Source organism: Quercus lobata, chromosome 9 (assembly GCF_001633185.2).
Source record: "Quercus lobata isolate SW786 chromosome 9, ValleyOak3.0 Primary Assembly, whole genome shotgun sequence".
NCBI classification, from domain to species: Eukaryota; Viridiplantae; Streptophyta; class Magnoliopsida; order Fagales; family Fagaceae; genus Quercus; species Quercus lobata.
Window position 1 is genome coordinate 45,829,612 of NC_044912.1, and position 19,008 is coordinate 45,848,619.

Below are 19,008 nucleotides of genomic sequence, written 5' to 3' on the forward strand. Positions count from 1 at the left end.
CCTCTAGATCTTATAAAAGATTCATACATACAGTATAAAGAGCAACCTCTAAATGTGGCTAGGGTTTTCCCTTTTATACTTAAGACAAAACATAAAACCCTATACGTCAAACGGGCTTAGGCTGAGTTGGAAAATTCTGCAAGAAAATAATCTGCATGAGCTTCGATTGATCGAGTCTAATTTTCAATCAATTGAGCCAGGCAGATTTACATAGTAAATCCTACAGAACACTCGATTCCAACTTTACATATTAACACACTTTGAGCAAGTCTAAAACAAGACTAAAAACGTTTTGATCATGGTTTGCCAATATTACAAATTGAAATTCTAATACATTAGTTACTGTTTCCTTAGAACTTAACAAACTCCCCCTTTGGCAATCCGTGACAAAACACAAACTTAAACAAAAGCTCAAACTTACATAAAAACAACCCATTACAAAAATATTGCTCATCATAACAAATTCAACCTAACTATCATCTATCAATTGCAAGTGTAGACAGCAGTATAACTAAATCAACTTGTATATTCCTGAAACACTCAATAAACGCATAAACGCATGTGTGGAAAATACAACACAAAATAAATTCTTGATTTCACATAACATAAACTAGAAGACATATATCATGAATAACCTCATAAATATAAATCAATAATCAACGTAGCACAATGTGAAATAAGAAACATATATAAATACATCATAGTATCTCCCCCTATCATGGACAACCCAATCAAAAACAAAAATACATCATGAGCCAAAAATGTAAATACAAAATGAAGCACCTAGATACAATCAATCTAAAAGCGCCATAGCTCCAAAACATAAAAAATCTCCCCTTAACAACAAAATCTCCTACATATGTACTCCCCATTTTTGTGACGAATTGCCAAAGGGCACTCACTCATCATCAAAAGGAGGTGGTGGAGGCGACTGACTAAAATGCTCCAAATCTGCATGCAAGGCATGAAGCTCATCTAGCATGTCCACCAAAAGTTGACCATGAGTTGCCTGAACGGTCATGACAGTCTCCAGCGTACGACGAATGTCTGAATCATTCGAAGTAGAAGGTGGGGGAATAGTATCAGCAACAGTAGCAGCAGGATCGACAAATGCCTTAGCAGAAGTATCACCTATAAAGGAAGGAGAAGGAGGTGCGACACTTGGTGTGAGCTTGCTACAAAGGAGAAGTATGACTTTCAATTAAAAAATTCTTCTCTTACTAGCTCTATGCATTTGTAATGCTGAATCTGTAGATCCCTTGGGACAGTTTTGCAATACAGACACTAATATTGGTAGCCAAATATCAGCTAATATTGATCGCTTATTAGCTGAATTGGTTTCCAAAACCACCTCCAATGGCTTTATTGCTACTTCATATGGTAAAAACCAAGACCAAGTTTTTGGCCTGGCTCAATGTAGAGGGGATGTGAGTAGAACAGACTGCTCAAGTTGCATCCAAGATGAAGCAAAGCAAATCCGCCAACGTTGTCCCAACCAAGCCAATGCAAGAATTTGGTATGACTATTGCTTTTTACGTTACAACATTAAAAGCTTCACTAAAGAAATTGATACATCTTATGGTATATTATATGGGAATGTGGAAAATGTAACAGATCCTGATACTTTTAACAAATAACTAGGAACTCTGATTGATCAGATTAGAGCACAAGCTGTTGAGACTAAGAATGAAGGGCTTGGGAAAGGTAAGACCAAGTTGTCAACATTTGTGACACTGTATGCATTGGTGCAAGCACAAGAGACCTGGCTCTGGTAGATTGTGCACAGTGTCTGGCCATTGCTGTGGGCAATTTTGAAAAATTTTACAAAGACCGGAAAGGATGCAAAGTTCTATATAGCAGTTGTTATGTCCGATATGAGCTCTATCCATTCTTCTTTCCTCTTGATTCAAAGCCAAACAATACTCTGGCTGATACTGTTATGGCCATACTGCCATAGTTCCTATGCCAAATCAGCCCTTGTTAAGGAAATAAAGATGTTGCAATAACTCCTTGAAAAGTTCCATTTCAATAAGTATTACTATTTGTGACATTTACATGTTTGAATTGAAGCCACGGGCATGAGGGCTTCACGTTAAGTGGCACTTCCTTGTATTTCCAACGAGCCAAGGTCTTTTGTTAAATATTTTTATGTTCCTAATTCCAAGTATTTGTGTTTAAGTCTTTGCTTAAAAGTGACTGCATCTAAAAAGCCGATTGATTGCAATAAAAAACTCAACCTTACCTGCTGCCTCCATGCACTCGTTAATCAGTTCTAGTATTACCCAAATATATTAGATTCTCCAACTATACTAGAAGATTCTTTCTTATTTTGATAGATATCCATCCCTTAACTATAAGGTCACCTATTGTCATAATAGTCTTCTTTAGTCTTCTCCATCTTTTTTTGTATTTTGTCTTGATGCATCTTCTTTTCTTAGGAAAATACTTGGGTACTCTCAGATGCTCTATTTGTTTTAATGGAAAATCTTATGTATAGATAGTTTTCTATGTTTTTAAGTATTTGGTAACATTAGAAAAAATGAATCAAAGGAAAATTATCTTTGGTCAATAAAAAATGATTTATTTTTTAGAGATTTTTTTTCGGAAAACAATTTTATTCATAGTAAGCTAAAAAAGGAAAGCCAGGAGATTGTTTTTTAACTCATTTAAAATTGCCACCAAACATAGGAAAATTATATAGTTTTATAGAAAATATTTTTTGGAAATTGGCTCATTTTTTAGAAGTCGCTGAAACAAATAGAGTGGGAGTATAGTGAAATAGTGCTCTATCCTCTCATATTCATGATAGACCACACCATAAATCTAATGAGTGGACTCCACCATGAATATGAGAAGAGAGAACATCATTCACCATGTTTTGAAAATACCTAAAAATGACTCATTTTCCTATACTAGAGAAGCCATTCATTTGAAAAGAGCTACAAATGCAATAATATTACTCTCTTCCATATGGTCTTAAATTTCCTCTTTGGGGGTTGTAACTGGTATCAGATTCTCTTACCTACTTATCTAAAGAATGAAAATCTACTACTATATTTTAGTGTTTGTAAAGTAAGTTTAAGTGTGAACTAGACTATCTACTATCTTTTAGTGTTTGTAAGGTAAGCTTGTATTATATTTGTCCATATAAATATTTCATTTTTTACGAAATCTTATATACTGTTGAATATTAATATTGTGTGTTGTTTCATTTTTAATGTACTATACCTAATGTTTGCCCATCCCAATAATTAATTGAATTTAGCCTAAAGTTAGGACTTAAGGAGAACAACTTAGTGCTTGATGGTTGGAAGTTGAAGGTCGGCAAGCTCTACACTAGAAACTTTGTGCACGCCTCAAGTACTTCTTCCTAGGCCTAGTAAACGGGTTGGATTGATTGGGTTCAGGTGAGAGACTAGTTGTAAAACCTATGGCCCTTAGAGCATTCTTATTAAGAATGCTGAAGGGTCAAAATGCTAAATTTTAGCATGCTAAATGCTATAAATGCTAAAAACCATACTCTATCAAAAATTTTAAATTCTATAAATTTTGCAATTCGTCTACAGTGTAGCAAGATTGTAAAAAAAAAAAAAATCATTTTATATTCTCTCTTTGTCTTCTTTCTCCAGACTTTCTTTACTCTCTCTCATTTCCGTTTCTTCCGTCTCTCACTCTTGCTCCCATTTCTTTGCTATCTCTCTCCCTTTGCTCAACATCTCTGCCTCCCTCTTCGACGAAACCCAGGCCGGAGCATCAAGCCAAGCCGATCTCTATTGCTATTGCAGTGGTTTTTTTTTTTTTTTTTTTTTTTTTTTTTTTTTTTAAGTTTGTGATTTGATGTTAGATTCAGCAGTGGTTGTGTGGGTTCTGGATTTGGCGTTTTGGGTCGTGATTAGACGTGCTCCGGTGATTTTGTGGGTCTGGGTTCGTGGGTCTGCGTTCGTGGATCATTGACGTGACCGGTGTGGATCGTCGAGTTGATCGGCGTGGATTGTCGACTTGATCGGTCTCATCGGCGTGGGTCATTGAGAGGGAGAGACAATGAGACCGAGAGGGAGAGACAATGAGACCGAGAGGGAGAGAGAGAGAGATAGTGAGACTAGAGAAAGGGAGGATGAAAAAAATAAAAACAAAAAAGGAATAAAAAATTATAAAGAAATAATATTTAAATGAAGTTGTAAAAAAAATAGAAGTTTTGATGTTTGATATATTGTAAAATGAGTTGTTAAAATTGAAAAAGTAGTGTTTTGAGATTGTAAATGCCAAATTTTTTGCAATTGTTGATAAGAATGCTCTTATGCGGTCTTTTTAGGATGGGTCAAACCAATAATTTTCTTTTTCACATGCAAACAACAATAATATAAAATATAGTGAAACATAATAATATTATGTTTTTTATTTTCCAAATACAAATAAGAGAAAAATGCTAAAGAAATAAAAGTTAAACACATAGATTGTTAAGTTTACATAACCCAAGGTTCATTAAACATCCTTCAAGCATCGATCTTGTTAAGAAAAAAAAAATTATAAGGGCATGTTTGGTAATTACTTTTGTTTTCTATTTTCGTTTTCTTGTTTTCAAAGGAAAAAGAAAAAAACAAACTTTTTTCTGTTTTCAAAATGAAAAACACATTTGGTTAGTTGTTTTGAAAAACACATTTTTTAAAAACAAAATTCAGAAAATTTGTTTGGTAGTTTTTTTTTGAAAAATTTGAATTTTATTAATTGGCTGTTTTTTAGGCGTGTTTTAGCATGTTTTCTTAGGTGAGGGAAAACTAAAAAAGAAAAACAACTCCAAACCAGTTTTCAATTTCCTTCACAATAAGAAAATTGAAAATAGTTTTTGGTTTTTGCCTAAAAATAGTTACCAAACAAGTTTTTTTCCTTAGAAAACAGAAGTTGTTTTAGAAAATAGAAAACTAAGGAAAAAAAACAGTTACCAAACATACCCTAAGTGTCTGTAAGAAGAAAAGAACTAATAAAAGAAAGGCAATAGAAAAAAGAAGTGGTAAAAGTGTGAAACATTTTTACAAGGAGTTAGAAATCCAAAACAAGCAAAAAAGCGCAAAATAAATTATGGGTAAACTTGTGTGACCCGTGGGTGAACTAACCTAACTCATGATTTCAACGAGTTTAGCTTCAAGTCGACCCATTTTTCACGGGGCAAAAATATCTCTATCCATATCTATATATTTTTACTCGACTTCATTTCAGCGGGTTAGCTTCAAGTTGACCCGTTTTTTCACGGGTAAAAAATATCTCAACTTTGCCCTCTACTCTAACTAGAGCTAGGCTTGGTCTCGTGCCTTAATGTATCCCTCTCCTTTTGTGGAATAAACTTAATGATTATTCAGGAAAAAAAAAAAAAATCTACTCATAGCAAAAAGAATATAGGTTGACACATTCAATGATGAAAAATTCTTAAGTAACCTCGGAGTATAGTGAAATGGACCCTACCATGAGTGCGAGAGAAGGAAGCACTATTTTCTGTGCTGCGGGAGTACTTAAGAATTACTCTTCAATGAGCTTCATTCAAACACAGAATGGATTGTGTGCTTAATCAATCTTTTCATTGACATTACTTTTTTTTGCCAACTATCCTTAACTTTTCAAAATTAAATATTTGTTTGTTCTTATAGAAAACGGACTTGTTTTCTTGTATTAGATTGCAAGCGGAGAACAAGTTAGAAAACATTTTTTATTGTGTTGGATTGTATGAGAAAATCATTGATATTTCTTGTAATCCCAAATAAAAATATGAATATTTTATTAACAAAAATAAACTCTAGATATTTGGGAGTCTCAAATGGGAAAACACGTAACAAATTCTGTAATTTATACAAAAAAAAAGGGGTGAAAAAGTGGTTGGTTTGAGCAAAATAGGTTATTTTGTGTGTGTGTGGGGGGGGGGGAATCAACGGTCAATAAAATTATCAATTTCACTTTCAATGGTTGAGATTAAAAACACTTTTAATCTCAATCTTTAGAAGGATATGTGTGTGTGTGTGTGTGTGTGTGTGTGTGTGGGGCTCCAAGTAAATATTCTTGGCTAAACTCCTAGTTAATGCTACCTTTTCATCTGCTTCATCACTCCACAGAATCTTTTCATTGAAACTAGAGATGCAGTCTAGTAAATACTCAAACGTCTTTCTTGCTTATCATTTTTGAGGTATATATGTTGTTGGTTTCATGTGTCTCTATCCCCCTATGAAGTGGTTGACAGACAATATGCTCAATTTGGCAAATGAACCCACTATGCTTTGTTTCCACCATATTATTGCTAACCCCTTCAATGTGGTCTGGAACATTCAACACATGATCTCATCAAGCACCACTTGAAAATGGGTCTCTGGTTTTGTCAACGGTTTTTAATTGGGGCATCTTGAATTTAGGATATCCCATGACTACTTATGTAAAGGGAAGCAAGTAAAGTTAATAACACCTAAGTTGTTTTACACAGTTTTGTATATACGCGAAAAAACAACTTTAAGTCATGAGGCTTTAAGTCACTATTGCAGTTGCTTTTTCATGTATGTATGTGTGCGTGCACACGCAACCAGTGTAACTTAGAAATCATGACTTCAAAATTTAAATCATAATGTTAGTTGTTTTTTTGTGTGTGTAAAACTGAGTAAAATAATGACTGTGCAAGAAGTTTAACGCTAAGCTCAATACCTCAACATGAAAGATTCCTCCCTATTACATTGCGGGTTGGGTTTCCCTAACAGATTCCCCTATGTGATCTGTTTGTTAGACAATAGTAATGCATCATAATAAAACTATACCTAATAGTACGCGTAGAAGTTATGATATTCATTCAACAACTTTGGCATTTTCCCTGGTAACACGTTCGGTAGCATCTAGTCAAAATTATACACAGCCATGGACCATGGTCTGCACAACAATCAGCACCATATAATCAATCAATGATCTGTGATTGACATCAATTGTACATTCTGAACCTCCGAAAAAATCAGTCACTTTTAAGACTAGATTGGTCTTCTTACGTGATTTTTCAAATTTTGTTTGTATGTTCAATAGGATTATGATCATCACCTCAATGATTTGTTTAAGAACTAACTGTGAAATTCTTTAAAAAAACAGTAATTATAGTTAACTTTTCAATGTTTTCATCACGAAATTATATGTGCCACTCAAACAAAAAGACATGTTTTGGGGCACTAATTATTATTATTTTTTAAATTAACAAGTACAGATTTGGCAGAAGTCGACAAGTTTATCCCTCTGGCTGCCGCTAATCTATTAAAAATTTGTAATATATTTTGTGGGAGAATTTGTTTTGAGTTCATCCAATGACTAAATAGCTAAAAAAAGGCACTAGTGGTGTTGTTCTGTGACATCAGAGAGATAATCAACTATTTAGAAATCTTCAAATTTGTAAAAAGTATTGTAGCTCAGTTGAATTAAATGGTTCTCTCTCTGTAGTGAACACAGGTTCGAATTCTCTTTTCCTGCTTATAGTAAGAAATTTATTTTAATTAATTTATTTTGTTTTTAGATATGATAGGACAATTGTAGAATTTGCTATATGATGATTACTCACCATCTCATGCCAAGATATTAATTAATGGGTTTTTTTTTTTTTTTTTTTTTTTTTTTTTTTTTTTTTTGTAGTAGGGTTTGAATCCAGCTGACTCTTGTTCAATGACAAAAAAAAAAATTTGGTTGACTGTAACCTGCAAAAATCTTTGAACTTTGATAACGCTCTTGTTTTCTTGCAGCCAGCTTCTTCCAAGCATAGTCTAACATATGACTATTACATAAACATACAACGGTCAGTATTAGGAGCTAACTATAACAAAAAAAAAAAGAGGGACGACCTTCTAGAAAAAATATCTTATTTTTTCCACTCACAAGGTGGTAGTAAGCAAACAAGTCAAGAATGTCTGCTGTGGTATCCTCACATCACATGAATGATGCATCTACTTCTCAGCCTACTAAAAAAAGGACCTTATGAAATTTAACTATGAATTTGAATTACAAAATTCTTCTCTTACTAGCTCTCTGCATTTGCAATGCTGAATCTGAAAGACCCCTTGGGTCAGTTTTGCAATACAGACACTAATATTGGTAATGGTAGCCAAATATCAGCAAATATTGATCGCTTATTAGCTGAATTGGTTTCCAAAGCCACCTCCAATGGTTTTATTGCTACTTCCTATGGTAAAAACCAAGACCAAGTTTTTGGTCTTGGACAATGTAGAGGGGATGTGAGCAGGACAGACTGCTCAAGCTGCATCCAAGATGCAGCAAAGCAAATCCGCCAATGCTGTCCTAACTAAACCGATGCAAGAATTTGGTATGACCATTGCTTTTTACGTTACAACAATAAAAGCTTCATTGGAGAAATTGATACATCTTTTGGTATATTCTATTGGAAAGTGGAAAATGTAACCGATCCTGCAAATTTTAACAAAGAACTAGGTACTCTGATGGATCAGATTAGAGCTCAAGCAATTGAGACAAAGAATGAAGGGCTTGGAAAAGTGAGGCCAAGTTGTCATCATTTGTGACACTATATGCATTGGTGCAATGCACAAGAGACCTATTTCAGATAGATTGTGCATGGTGTCTGGCCATTGCTGTGGGCAATTTTGAAACCTTTTGTAAAGACCGGAAAGGATGCAGAGTTTTATATGGTAGTTGTTATGTCCGATATGAGCTCTATCCATTTTTCTTTCCTCTTGTTTCAAAGTCAAACAAGACCACGGCTGATACTCTTATGGCTATAGTTTATCCATAAAATTTCCAAGCTTAGTCCCTATGCCATTGAGCCATGATAAGGAAACATATATGTTGCAATAACTCCTCGAAAGTTTTATTTCAATAAATACTTCAATTTGTGAAATTTTCATGTTTGCATTGTTAAGGATCAGATTTTCTATTTCCTACTTTAAAAACAATAATATTTGTTGTTAGGATTTTTAAGTGTTGGCTAATTCCATACCCAATGTAATTGTATTGCTGAGTTTTGATATTGTAATGTAAATAGTGGTAAGAATGACAAGCTTGGTTGTGCAAGAATGAATGCTTGGCCTTGCGAAATTGAAAACCAAATAAAAACTTTCGGTAGAGTTTCTGTAGAGTCTTGGTCAACCAGAACCCTGTTACAAAAACTTTGATATTTGCTTCAAGATTTGGTTCTGTAACCACCTCTAACCCAAACCCTACTTATATAAAAACCCTATACCAACCCTAATTTTTTGAGAAGGAAGACTGCTATTAAAAAACAAAGAAAAATTATCTGTGAGTGTTCTTTATCTTCCAACTATCTCCAATTGAATTATTTATGAGAGGAGATTTCCACCCAAACACTAAGATCACCTATTAAGTGTATTGGAGTGCTTTGTGAAACCACAGAGAAGGAAAAAAAACTTCAAGTAGCCTTGGAGTAATTTAGAGATTGGTTTTTTGGTTGGTGATCGACTTGCAGCGTTGGATTACTGTGAATATATGGTCTGGTTCAGCAGTTGCAGTAGGAGTGGGAAGCTCATATACAATGTCTATTACATGCACTTGAGGGTCTTGTAGGTTAGCTTGTATCACAACTTCTTCATAGTGAATTTAATGAACTGGAGTAAGCCCCAGAGTGTTTTTCCTTATTGGGTTTTCACTTTGTGAACAATCTCTCGTCTCTTGTGTGTGACTGATAATTTAATTCTTTATCCACATTACAATTGTAATTGGTTAATTGATTAATCGGACTATTAATTGCAAAATTAATAAAATTTGTAGTAAGCCGTACTTAGGGGTCTAAACACATTTTTCTATTAGTATCAGAGCTTAGGTTCAACTGTTAGGATTTATTTCCTCTGTGTGATCCTTAAACCCAGTTTGTCATGGATAAAGACAATCTTTGACTATCCTGCCATACTTTGACAGCAATTTTATGCATATTAGAAGTTTCGCATGTGTGCGGTCCTGAAATCCATTAATGATAGAGTTTGATTGTCAATGGAGAAAGAGTGGACCCAACTAAGACACCCACTGAAAGGTAGAAGAAAGAAGAATCTGCTGAGTCTAATTTTAACAACAAGGCCGTGAATGCAGTATACAATGTCGTGTCCACAGATGAGTTTAGGATGATTTCGAATGTAGAAACTACTAAGCCTGGTCTATCCTAGAAACTACTCGTGAAGACACTAAAGCAGTCAAAAACTCCAAACTCCACCTGTTAACCACCAAGTTTGAAGCAGTGAACTCAAAGCTCAATCTAAGTGAGAAGATCAATGAACCTAAGATAGTTACGAAAGTCTTGAGATCTTTGCTTGAGAGGTCCCTTTCTAAGGTTATTACCGTAAAAAAGAGCAAAGACTTACAATCTCTTAATTTGTAGGGTCTTTGCAAACCTATGAACTCACCGTTGCGGCCTTGCCCACGGTATGAAAAATAAGTCTATAGTCCTAAAAAAAGTTAACGAAGAAAACTCTGATTCATCCAATGATGATGGTGCTGAGGAAAACCTAGTTCTGTTAGGAAAAAACTTTAAAAATTTTCTGAAGTTCAAGAAGAATCAAAGACGATCTAAGGAACAAAAGGGTAAATAGTTAAGGAAAGAGTCCAGTGGGAGTTCTAGAGTTAAGAAAGATTCTAATTAGGGAAAGACTGAAAGAGTGGTACTCTCAAGGTTTGAAGTGCTTCAAGTGCAATGTCAATGGACACATCCATAAAAAGTGCCCAAATTATATCAAGTCCAAAGGTAAAGCTATAAATGCTACTTTGAGTAACTCTAAGAGTTCTAGTTCTGAGGACAATAGTGATAGTGAAGGAAACTTCATAGCTCCTACTGCTATAGCAGAAGTTGGCGATGGGAATTCTTAAGAATCCTCTAATGTAGATGATAAGGAAGACATAGTTTGAGGCTAGTGAGGGATCAGAAGATGAATCCAAAGGTAAGAAGGATCTTCAAATGGCTTACAATGAGCTGCTTGAGGATTGTTCTAATTATGCCAAGGCGGCTAAGGTTGCCCTTAAGAACTTAAATAAGTCTGAAACTAAGAACGCAGATGTTGTAGATCAACTAAAACTGGCAAGGAAGAGGATAAAGCAGTAAAAGACTGATCTTGCTAGTTTTGTTGATAAAATTCATTAAAAAAAACAAAAATGGTAATCATAGTTAAATTTTCACAATGCAATTCTCTATGCAACTCAAGGAAAAAAAAAAGTGTTTTTCTGCACTAATTACTTTTAGAGATCGACAAGTGCAGATTAGGCATAAGTTGATCAAGTTTATCCTTGTGGCTGCTGCTAAAGCTATTAAAGGTTTTTTAACACATTAGGTGGTGGAATTTGATTGAGTTCCAATGACTAAAGAGCTATTAAAAGGCACTGTGATGTTATTTTGAGTTTTGTGACATCAAACTGCTAATCAGCCAATCATAAATCTTTGAATTTTTCAAGAGTATTGCAGTTCGGTGGCATTTATTGCTTTTCTCTATGTGGAAAACCTAGGTTCGAATCCCCCTCCCCCCACTTATTGTAAGAAAAAATCCTTTATTTATTTTTTTGGTTTAGATAGGATTTGAAACATATGACATCTGCTTCATAATTATTGCTCATTATTATTAGAGTAAGATACTAATGAATTTCTTTTTGGTGTTGGTGGAATTCAAACCCAGCCAACCAGGTCACTTGTTCGACAACGAGAGATTTTACTAGTTTTTCTTTCAGATGATAGACTTTACTGGTCAAGTTAATTGAAACATGCAAGAATCTTCGAATTTGGATAATGATCTTTTTGCTGGCAGCCAGCTTCTTCACAGCATAGTCAACTTAAGACTGTATCATAACATTCAACAAAGTCTTTATTATGAAGCAACTATAACAAAAAACAAACACACAGGGATCGCATTCTAGAAGAAAATATCTTATTTTCTCCACTCATAATGTGGTACTGAGCAAATAAGTCAAGAATGTATGCTTTGGTATCCCCACATTATCCACATACCAAGTCCACTCCCCAGCCTAATGAAAAGGACCTTATGAAATGAACCTTTGTGTGAGCTTGCTACAAAGGAGAAGTATGAATTTGAATTACAAAATTCTTCTCTTACTAGCTCTATGCATTTGTAATGCTGAATCTGCAAATCCCTTGGGGCAGTTTTGCAATACAGACACTAATATTGGTAGTGATAGCCAAATATCAGCTAATATTGATCGCTTATTAGCTGAATTGGTTTAAAAAACCCCCTCCAATGGTTTTATTGCTACTACATAGGGTAAAAACCAATATCGAGTTTTTGGCCTGGCTCAATGTAGAGGGGATGTGAGCAGAACAGACTGCTCAAGTTGCATCCAAGATGCAGCAAAGCAAATCCGCCAACATTATCCCAACCAAGGCGATGCAAGAATTTGGTATGACTTTTGCTTTTTACGTTACAACATTAAAAGCTTCATTGGAGAAATTGATACATCTTATGGTACCTTATATGGGAATGTGGAAAATGTAACTGACCCTGATGCTTTTAACAAAGAACTAGGAACTCTGATTAGTCAGATTAGAGCACAAGCTGTTGAGACTAAGAATGAAGGGCTTGGGAAAGGTAAGACCAAGTTGTCAACATTTGTGACACTATATGCATTGGTGCAATGTGCTGTGGGCAATTTTGAAAACTTTTGCTAAGACTGGAAAGGATGCAGAGTTCTATATAGCAGTTGTCATGTCCGATATGAGCTCTATCCATTCTTCTTTCCTCTTGATTCAATGTCAAACCATACTATGGCTGATACTGTTATGGCCATAGTTTATTCATGAAAATTCCAAGCTAAGTCCCTATGCCAAATCAGCCCTTGTTAAGGAAACATAGATGTTGCTATAACTCCTTGTAAGTTTCATTTCAATAAGTATTGCTATTTGTGACATTTACATGTGTGAATTGAAGCCACAGGCATGAGGCTTCACACAAATAATATAGTCATGTATATGTAGTATATATATGCATGTGCAGCCAATGACCTTTAGTCAAGTGGCACTTCCTTGTGTTTCCAATGGGCCAAGGTCTTTTGTTAAATATTCCTAATTCCAAGTATTTTTTGTTTACAGCTTTGCTAAAATGGACTTGCATGCATGCCTTTCTTTGTTCCCAGTCTGTTATGTAAAAAGTTTGTGAGCCCTCAAATAGAGATTTGAAACCAAAGAGAGAATTTATTTTATTTCCACAAGTACTTGGAATTTTCATGTGGCTATTGACACAACTTACATACACTACAGCAATGCTAAATCCTTTTTAAAAAAAGAAAAAATAAATAAATGCGTGCAAACTTAGGGAGTATTCCCCTTTTTAACATGATATTTGGTCATACACATTTATGCATTCATGTGAACAACCAAGCATTCAATTGCACAAGTATAAACTCTGAATATAGGATACACTTTTCACATATGTACACAAGATATTATTAGACTTCTTCATTCCATAACAAATAAATAATTTAATGTAGAGGATCTTCATTTAGGAAATGTCTCCTTTGCCTGAAACCTGATTAGTTGTTGGCTTTGCCACAGCATCTAGGAAAAGGGATAACATCTCTAATATCATTCAGCCCAGTGGCAAAGAGAACCATATGATCGAACCCAAGACTGAATCCAGAGTGCTTGACTGTTCCATGCCTGCGAAGATCTAAGTACCACTCATACTGCTCTCTTGGCAAACCCAATTCCTTTATTCTGTCAACAAAAAAATATGATGTTAATATTTGCAGTTTTATGAGAAAACAGGAACAAGTTTGAGGCCATTACACTATATAACCATCAATATTAGCCACAAATTGATTGAGCAGACAGTAAACATAAATACATGATTATGCACTATAAGTGTGACTACGAATTCTTCTTGTCATCATGTGATTTATAGATGCAGTTGTAAACTTCTACAACATCTGCTTCAATGAATTTACCAGATGTAATGCCCTTAAAAATGGCTAGATAAGGGTAAACTAGAATGTCATTACCTTGAACTTAACATATCAAAACGCTCCTCATTTTGGCTACCTGAAATTAAAGTTCCAGCCTGCAAGAAAATTTATACAACCAGCCTAAATAAAAACTTGAATTTTATTCAAATGAGGAAACCTCAGTTAAAGGTCATTCATGATCTCATAGACGCACAAAAAAACTCATTCTGGGCTTACCTTTGGTACAACCATATCAAATGCTGCAACTGTTTTTCTGTCATCATTCAAGCGAGCATAAAAGGGCTTAACTTCTTTTGGATAGTTGTATATTATTACAGGCTTCTTGTAGATCTCCTCAGCCAAGTAACTGTTATGACATGAAAAGAAGGTGAGTACTTGCAGTAAGTAGAGGCCTCACTTCCTACATTTCAAACGTTGGCAAATCCAACAATGAAAAAAATAGGTGTACCTTAGATGATCTGCTGTAAGAGCATCACCCCACTCAAGTTTCTTTTCAAATATATTATCTGCAACCTGGGAGGCAAATTTCAATATAAACATAAGTTAAAAATTGCTTTGGGTGAAAATGATTGTCAGGATAACATGCCCAAGGAACTAATAGTGTGATCTACCTGTTTAAAAGAATCTACTGCATCAGTGTAGGAAATCTTTTCAATTGTAGTTGATATCATTGATTGAAGGTGAGCAATGCAGGGTTTGTCAATTCGTTTTGAAAAAAATTTCAAATCTTCAGAACAGTTGTCCAAAATCCATTTGCAAAGGAACTTGAAAAAGTCATCCGCACAGCTCATGGCATCCTGAAAATTTCACAATCATTTATAATTATATGAAAAAAGAATATAGAAGTATAGACATTTTCTACCGTGGAGATCTGGTAATAATACATTGCAAGTCTGAAACTTGTTCAAGTCCAAATTAAACAAATGATATTATCACAATAGGGAGGTCGTGAGAAGGATGTGCTGAATAAATTATCAACCTATGGACTACATTTGACGTACAAACTATATATTATGAAGACCAATAGAAATACTTAAAATGCTGGGTAAGATGAGCTTATACCTCTAACTGTGAAAAAGCCATTTCAATGTCAATCATTGACATCTCTGCCACACGTTTTGTAGAATCTGCTCTAAACCTGGGTCCAACTGAGTAAACATTTCCAAGGGCGCATGCATGGCTCTCCAGATGTAGGCGACCAGAAACAGTTAGGTAAGTTTGGCGGGCAAAGAAATCTTCAGAAAAGTTAATATCAGCCTTCAGTGAAGTTCCAGGTTTTGGTTTTTCTCTTGCTTCTAACTGTGATGCTAGTTCATTTGTTTTATGAAAATCTTGAACTGCAACTGTCAGTGCTTCCTTGTTGCTTTCACTCCTCTTTAGTTCTTCAATTACCTTACTTTTCTCCTCTACAGCAGACTTAATAACTTCAGGGCTAACTCCATCGGTGTCATTATGGGTGTTTGGCTTCACCTTTATATCTGCTTTTCCAAGAAGAGTTGTAACCTGGAATTTTTCACTAAATCCTTCACAGTCTGTGGTCGTGATAATGGGTACTTGCACATAAAGGAAGCCATGGTTTTGGAAGAATGTGTGAGTCGCGAAAGTCAGGGCATTGCTGATTCTCACGACAGATGCCACCTAGATAATGTGAAACATGTCAAATAAATAAAACTTAGATACAGTTTCGTAAGTGTAATCAAGTTTCAATATGATTGCTATAGTATACTGTAAGTGCGAGCTTTTAATAAGGCTTCAAAAATGTGATGACAACATTAATAAGCTATATTACTATAGAATTTGTGTGATACAAGATATAATCAGCTCATTGACACATTCTATTTCCAAGAAGTAGCACTCCAAAAGTAATAAAAGAAATTGAAATACTGCATTTAGAATATAGGTATAGTTATTATGATTTACCCTATTGAATATCCGTAAGTGCACAGATCCATACCAGTCAAAAACAATTATAACACAAAAGTATCTCAGCACTGGGTGGGGAAAAAAGAAGAAGTAAAATTGGATTACCTCTAGAAGTCACGTGGTAGTACATACTATGGGTTCAAAAATTATAGATACATACTAAGAAAAACCCAGAAAGGACTAAAATAAATTCAATAAAATTGCAGTGTCCTAGGTAACTTACCGTGGTTGTCCGAGGTCGAAACTGGGAATAATTCCTTAACATTTCAAATGGTACTTTTTTCTTTGATAATGGATACTTATCATGTTCCACTGTCCCTATATGAAGAATTCTCTCCACTTTAAGCTCGATAACATGTTTTCTCGGTACCGATGGCTGCATCAATACACCTTCTACCAATATACAAGTTCCAATAGGCAGGAGCTGGCAGGGAGGAGCTATACTGGAGGCTACAATAACCTGATAGATTTTAATTTTAGTTAGAATATGATATAAAAGTCCTAAGAACTGGTACGAAACTCTTATTGATCAATAAATGATTTGAAACTTGTTATGATAGATGTGCCTTCAATAAAGAATGAATATGCAATTCCACCAAAACTAAAAAATGAAAAAAAAAAGGTTGGAATTTATGCTCAATACCTTGAATTTCAAAGTGCAGCCAACAACTTAGAAAGATTTTTTTTTGGGTAAGGCTGCCTACTAATCACCTCTCACAAAACCCGCAAAAATGAGAGTTTTTGCAATAAGTACGGCTTTTTTTAGGGTCCTGGCCTCTAGTTTATAGAGTCATTTTATTTATATTCTCCAAGTTTATACTATAATAAAATTTTGGGGTTGAATTTTTATGAGAGCAAAGCTCAAAACCTCTGAATTCTTCTCTAAACTAGTGGTTTTGACTCATGACAAGGGCATGATTAGCCAAACTCTAAAACTATTAATCGATTTGCATAACAACAAGCATTTAGAATGCATGGTTTATATGAACAAAATATAGTAACCAAAAGGCCTCTATGAAAAATAAAGAAGACCCCTTTTAATTCTCCTAAATATGAAGCTAACTTGATGTGTAATCAATCATCATATTTTTCCATAGCAAAATAAAAGCTATTGTTCCATATAACTGAATGTATATACCTGAAGAGTTGCAACACATGAACCATCACTAACTCGCAAGAAAGCAATGGAAGGGAGTGGTGGCAGCAGCGGCCTAGGAGCCGGCTTCTCCAACTTCTCACGAGCATGGTAATTTCCAATCCCCAAAACATTTATGATGGACCGGAAAAATGGTATACGAGACTGAATGATTTCGACACAGCTAATTTCGACTTTAGACTCTTTTTCAACAGCTTGTGGTGGTGGTGGTGGCAGTTGCGGTGGCACGGGCTCTTTAGTCTCCTCTTTAGAAGACTTGACCCACCCCCCTATCAAAACTCTCTCACCAACCAATCCCACACCACCATCATCACGCTCCAATATGGTTTTCAATAAGACCCGGTTGGAGTACTTGCAAGTAGTCACTGCAACCAGCATGGCTGCAGCTTCTTCTTGTTGTTTTTGTTGTTCATGTTGTGGCTGCTCTTGTTGTTGTTGTTGTTGTTCGGTGGCCATCTGGAGATGAAAAGATAGGAAAATAAGAAGAAGAAGAAGAAGATGGTTGATGGGTTTTTGGAGGCGAGCTTAAATAGCATGGCGGAGATACCTTGAGTGAGAAGTGATGCAGAGGAGGGAGAGGTTGAAGGAGAAGGAAAGGGATTGTCTGCGAGTTTTGGTTTGTGCAACATTGGATAGCATTAGAGAGAAACAGAGAGAAAGAGGTGGGAGGCTTTGTTTGGTTTGGAATCTTTTCAAGCGTTGGGTATTCGCGGGAAGGAGGAGTTCCCAACTTCCAATTCTGCCTAATCTTTAAATTTGGCAACGTTAAGAGAAACCCAACTTGAAAGGAATGTTGATAAAGGTTGTATTATTTATTTATTTTTGGATAACCTATATTTTCCCATTCTAAACTATTACCTCGATTATACTTACCTTATAAATTATTGAAATGCATGATTAACCCTTCAAGTTATAACTCGGTTACATTGTCCCCTCTGCTGTTTGCTTTGGTGTTATGTTTAATTGATGAAATTTAACATCAAAAGATCAAATTACCCATCTTCAAATCAAATGACTTATGGGTAAATTGGTCTCTCAATACTAAATTTTGTCGGACTTAATAGCAAAACATACCGCATGAGGTTAAGTGTAATGTCTTTTTAAAATTGGGGGAGGGAGGGGTCAATTATGCATTTTGATAGTTCAAGGGGTTAAGTATGACTGGGCGATGATTTATGATAATAAAAAAAAAAAAAAAGTGTAATTTTTCCTTTATTTTTTTATACGATAGTTATAATAATAGTGGAAAGAGATCCAAACCCAACAATTAATCTGATAAGGGTCATATTCATATCAAGGGTTTTAATTTACACGAATTTGTATTTTGAAACTTGTAAGGAGTGTTTTTAAAAACACAAGTTTTTTTGTTTGTTTGTTTGTTTTTTTTTTTTTTTTTTTTTTTTTTTTTTTTTTTTTTGAGAAAGCTTAAAAAAAAGTTAAAAAAAAAAAAAAAAACACAAAAAAATGCATTTAAACCTAACATTTTAGGGGTAGCAATTTAAACCGTTGAGCCACAAACTTCAAAAAATAATAAATTAAATCTCATAGCTTCAAAATAATTAATTAAACTAAGGTTTCAAAAAGTAACAAATTAAACTTTCAACATATATTAAATCTCAAAACAATGTTGTTCCACGTTAGTGAAATAAGATTTAATTTGTTACTTTTAAAACTATAGAGTTTAATATATATATATATATATATTCTAATTATGAAATAGTATACATTCAAAAATTATTTATCAATAATTTATTGGAGTAAATGCACTAATTCAAAATGTTTGGATGTATTTTTCTTGATTTTCATAATGTGATAACAAGTTCCTTCTACTCAAAGCAACATTTTGCAGCTTCGAGTTAAAGAATTAGCTTTTTCAAAAATAAAAAATGGGAGTAACATTTCTTACCAATCACCTTTTCTATATCCTGCAAAAAGGGTAGTTTGGTGCACCAAGTACAATTTTTTTTTAAAAAAAAAAAATTAAAAGAAAAATC

The 19,008-nt window shown here is 34.5% G+C and overlaps 1 protein-coding gene and 3 pseudogenes across 1 annotated transcript; 3 read left to right on the top strand and 1 right to left on the bottom strand.

Moving 5' to 3' along the window:
* Window positions 1-1,190: 1,190 nt before the first annotated feature.
* LOC115958971 lies at window positions 1,191-1,957 on the top strand (annotated as a pseudogene).
* A 6,030-nt stretch (window positions 1,958-7,987) lies between these two features.
* LOC115959516 lies at window positions 7,988-8,764 on the top strand (annotated as a pseudogene).
* A 3,255-nt stretch (window positions 8,765-12,019) lies between these two features.
* LOC115961852 lies at window positions 12,020-12,775 on the top strand (annotated as a pseudogene).
* Window positions 12,776-13,312: 537 nt separating this feature from the next.
* On the bottom strand, window positions 13,313-17,750 carry LOC115959409 (asparagine--tRNA ligase, cytoplasmic 2). The gene is made up of 9 exons (XM_031077777.1): window positions 17,562-17,750; window positions 16,997-17,470; window positions 16,082-16,318; window positions 14,998-15,573; window positions 14,547-14,732; window positions 14,384-14,448; window positions 14,152-14,281; window positions 13,972-14,030; window positions 13,313-13,687 (listed from the first exon to the last, which is right to left on the bottom strand). The coding sequence occupies exons 2-9, from the start codon at window positions 17,468-17,470 to the stop codon at window positions 13,504-13,506; spliced, it is 1,911 nt and encodes a 636-aa protein (XP_030933637.1). The 5' UTR covers window positions 17,562-17,750; the 3' UTR covers window positions 13,313-13,503.
* Window positions 17,751-19,008: the final 1,258 nt, after the last annotated feature.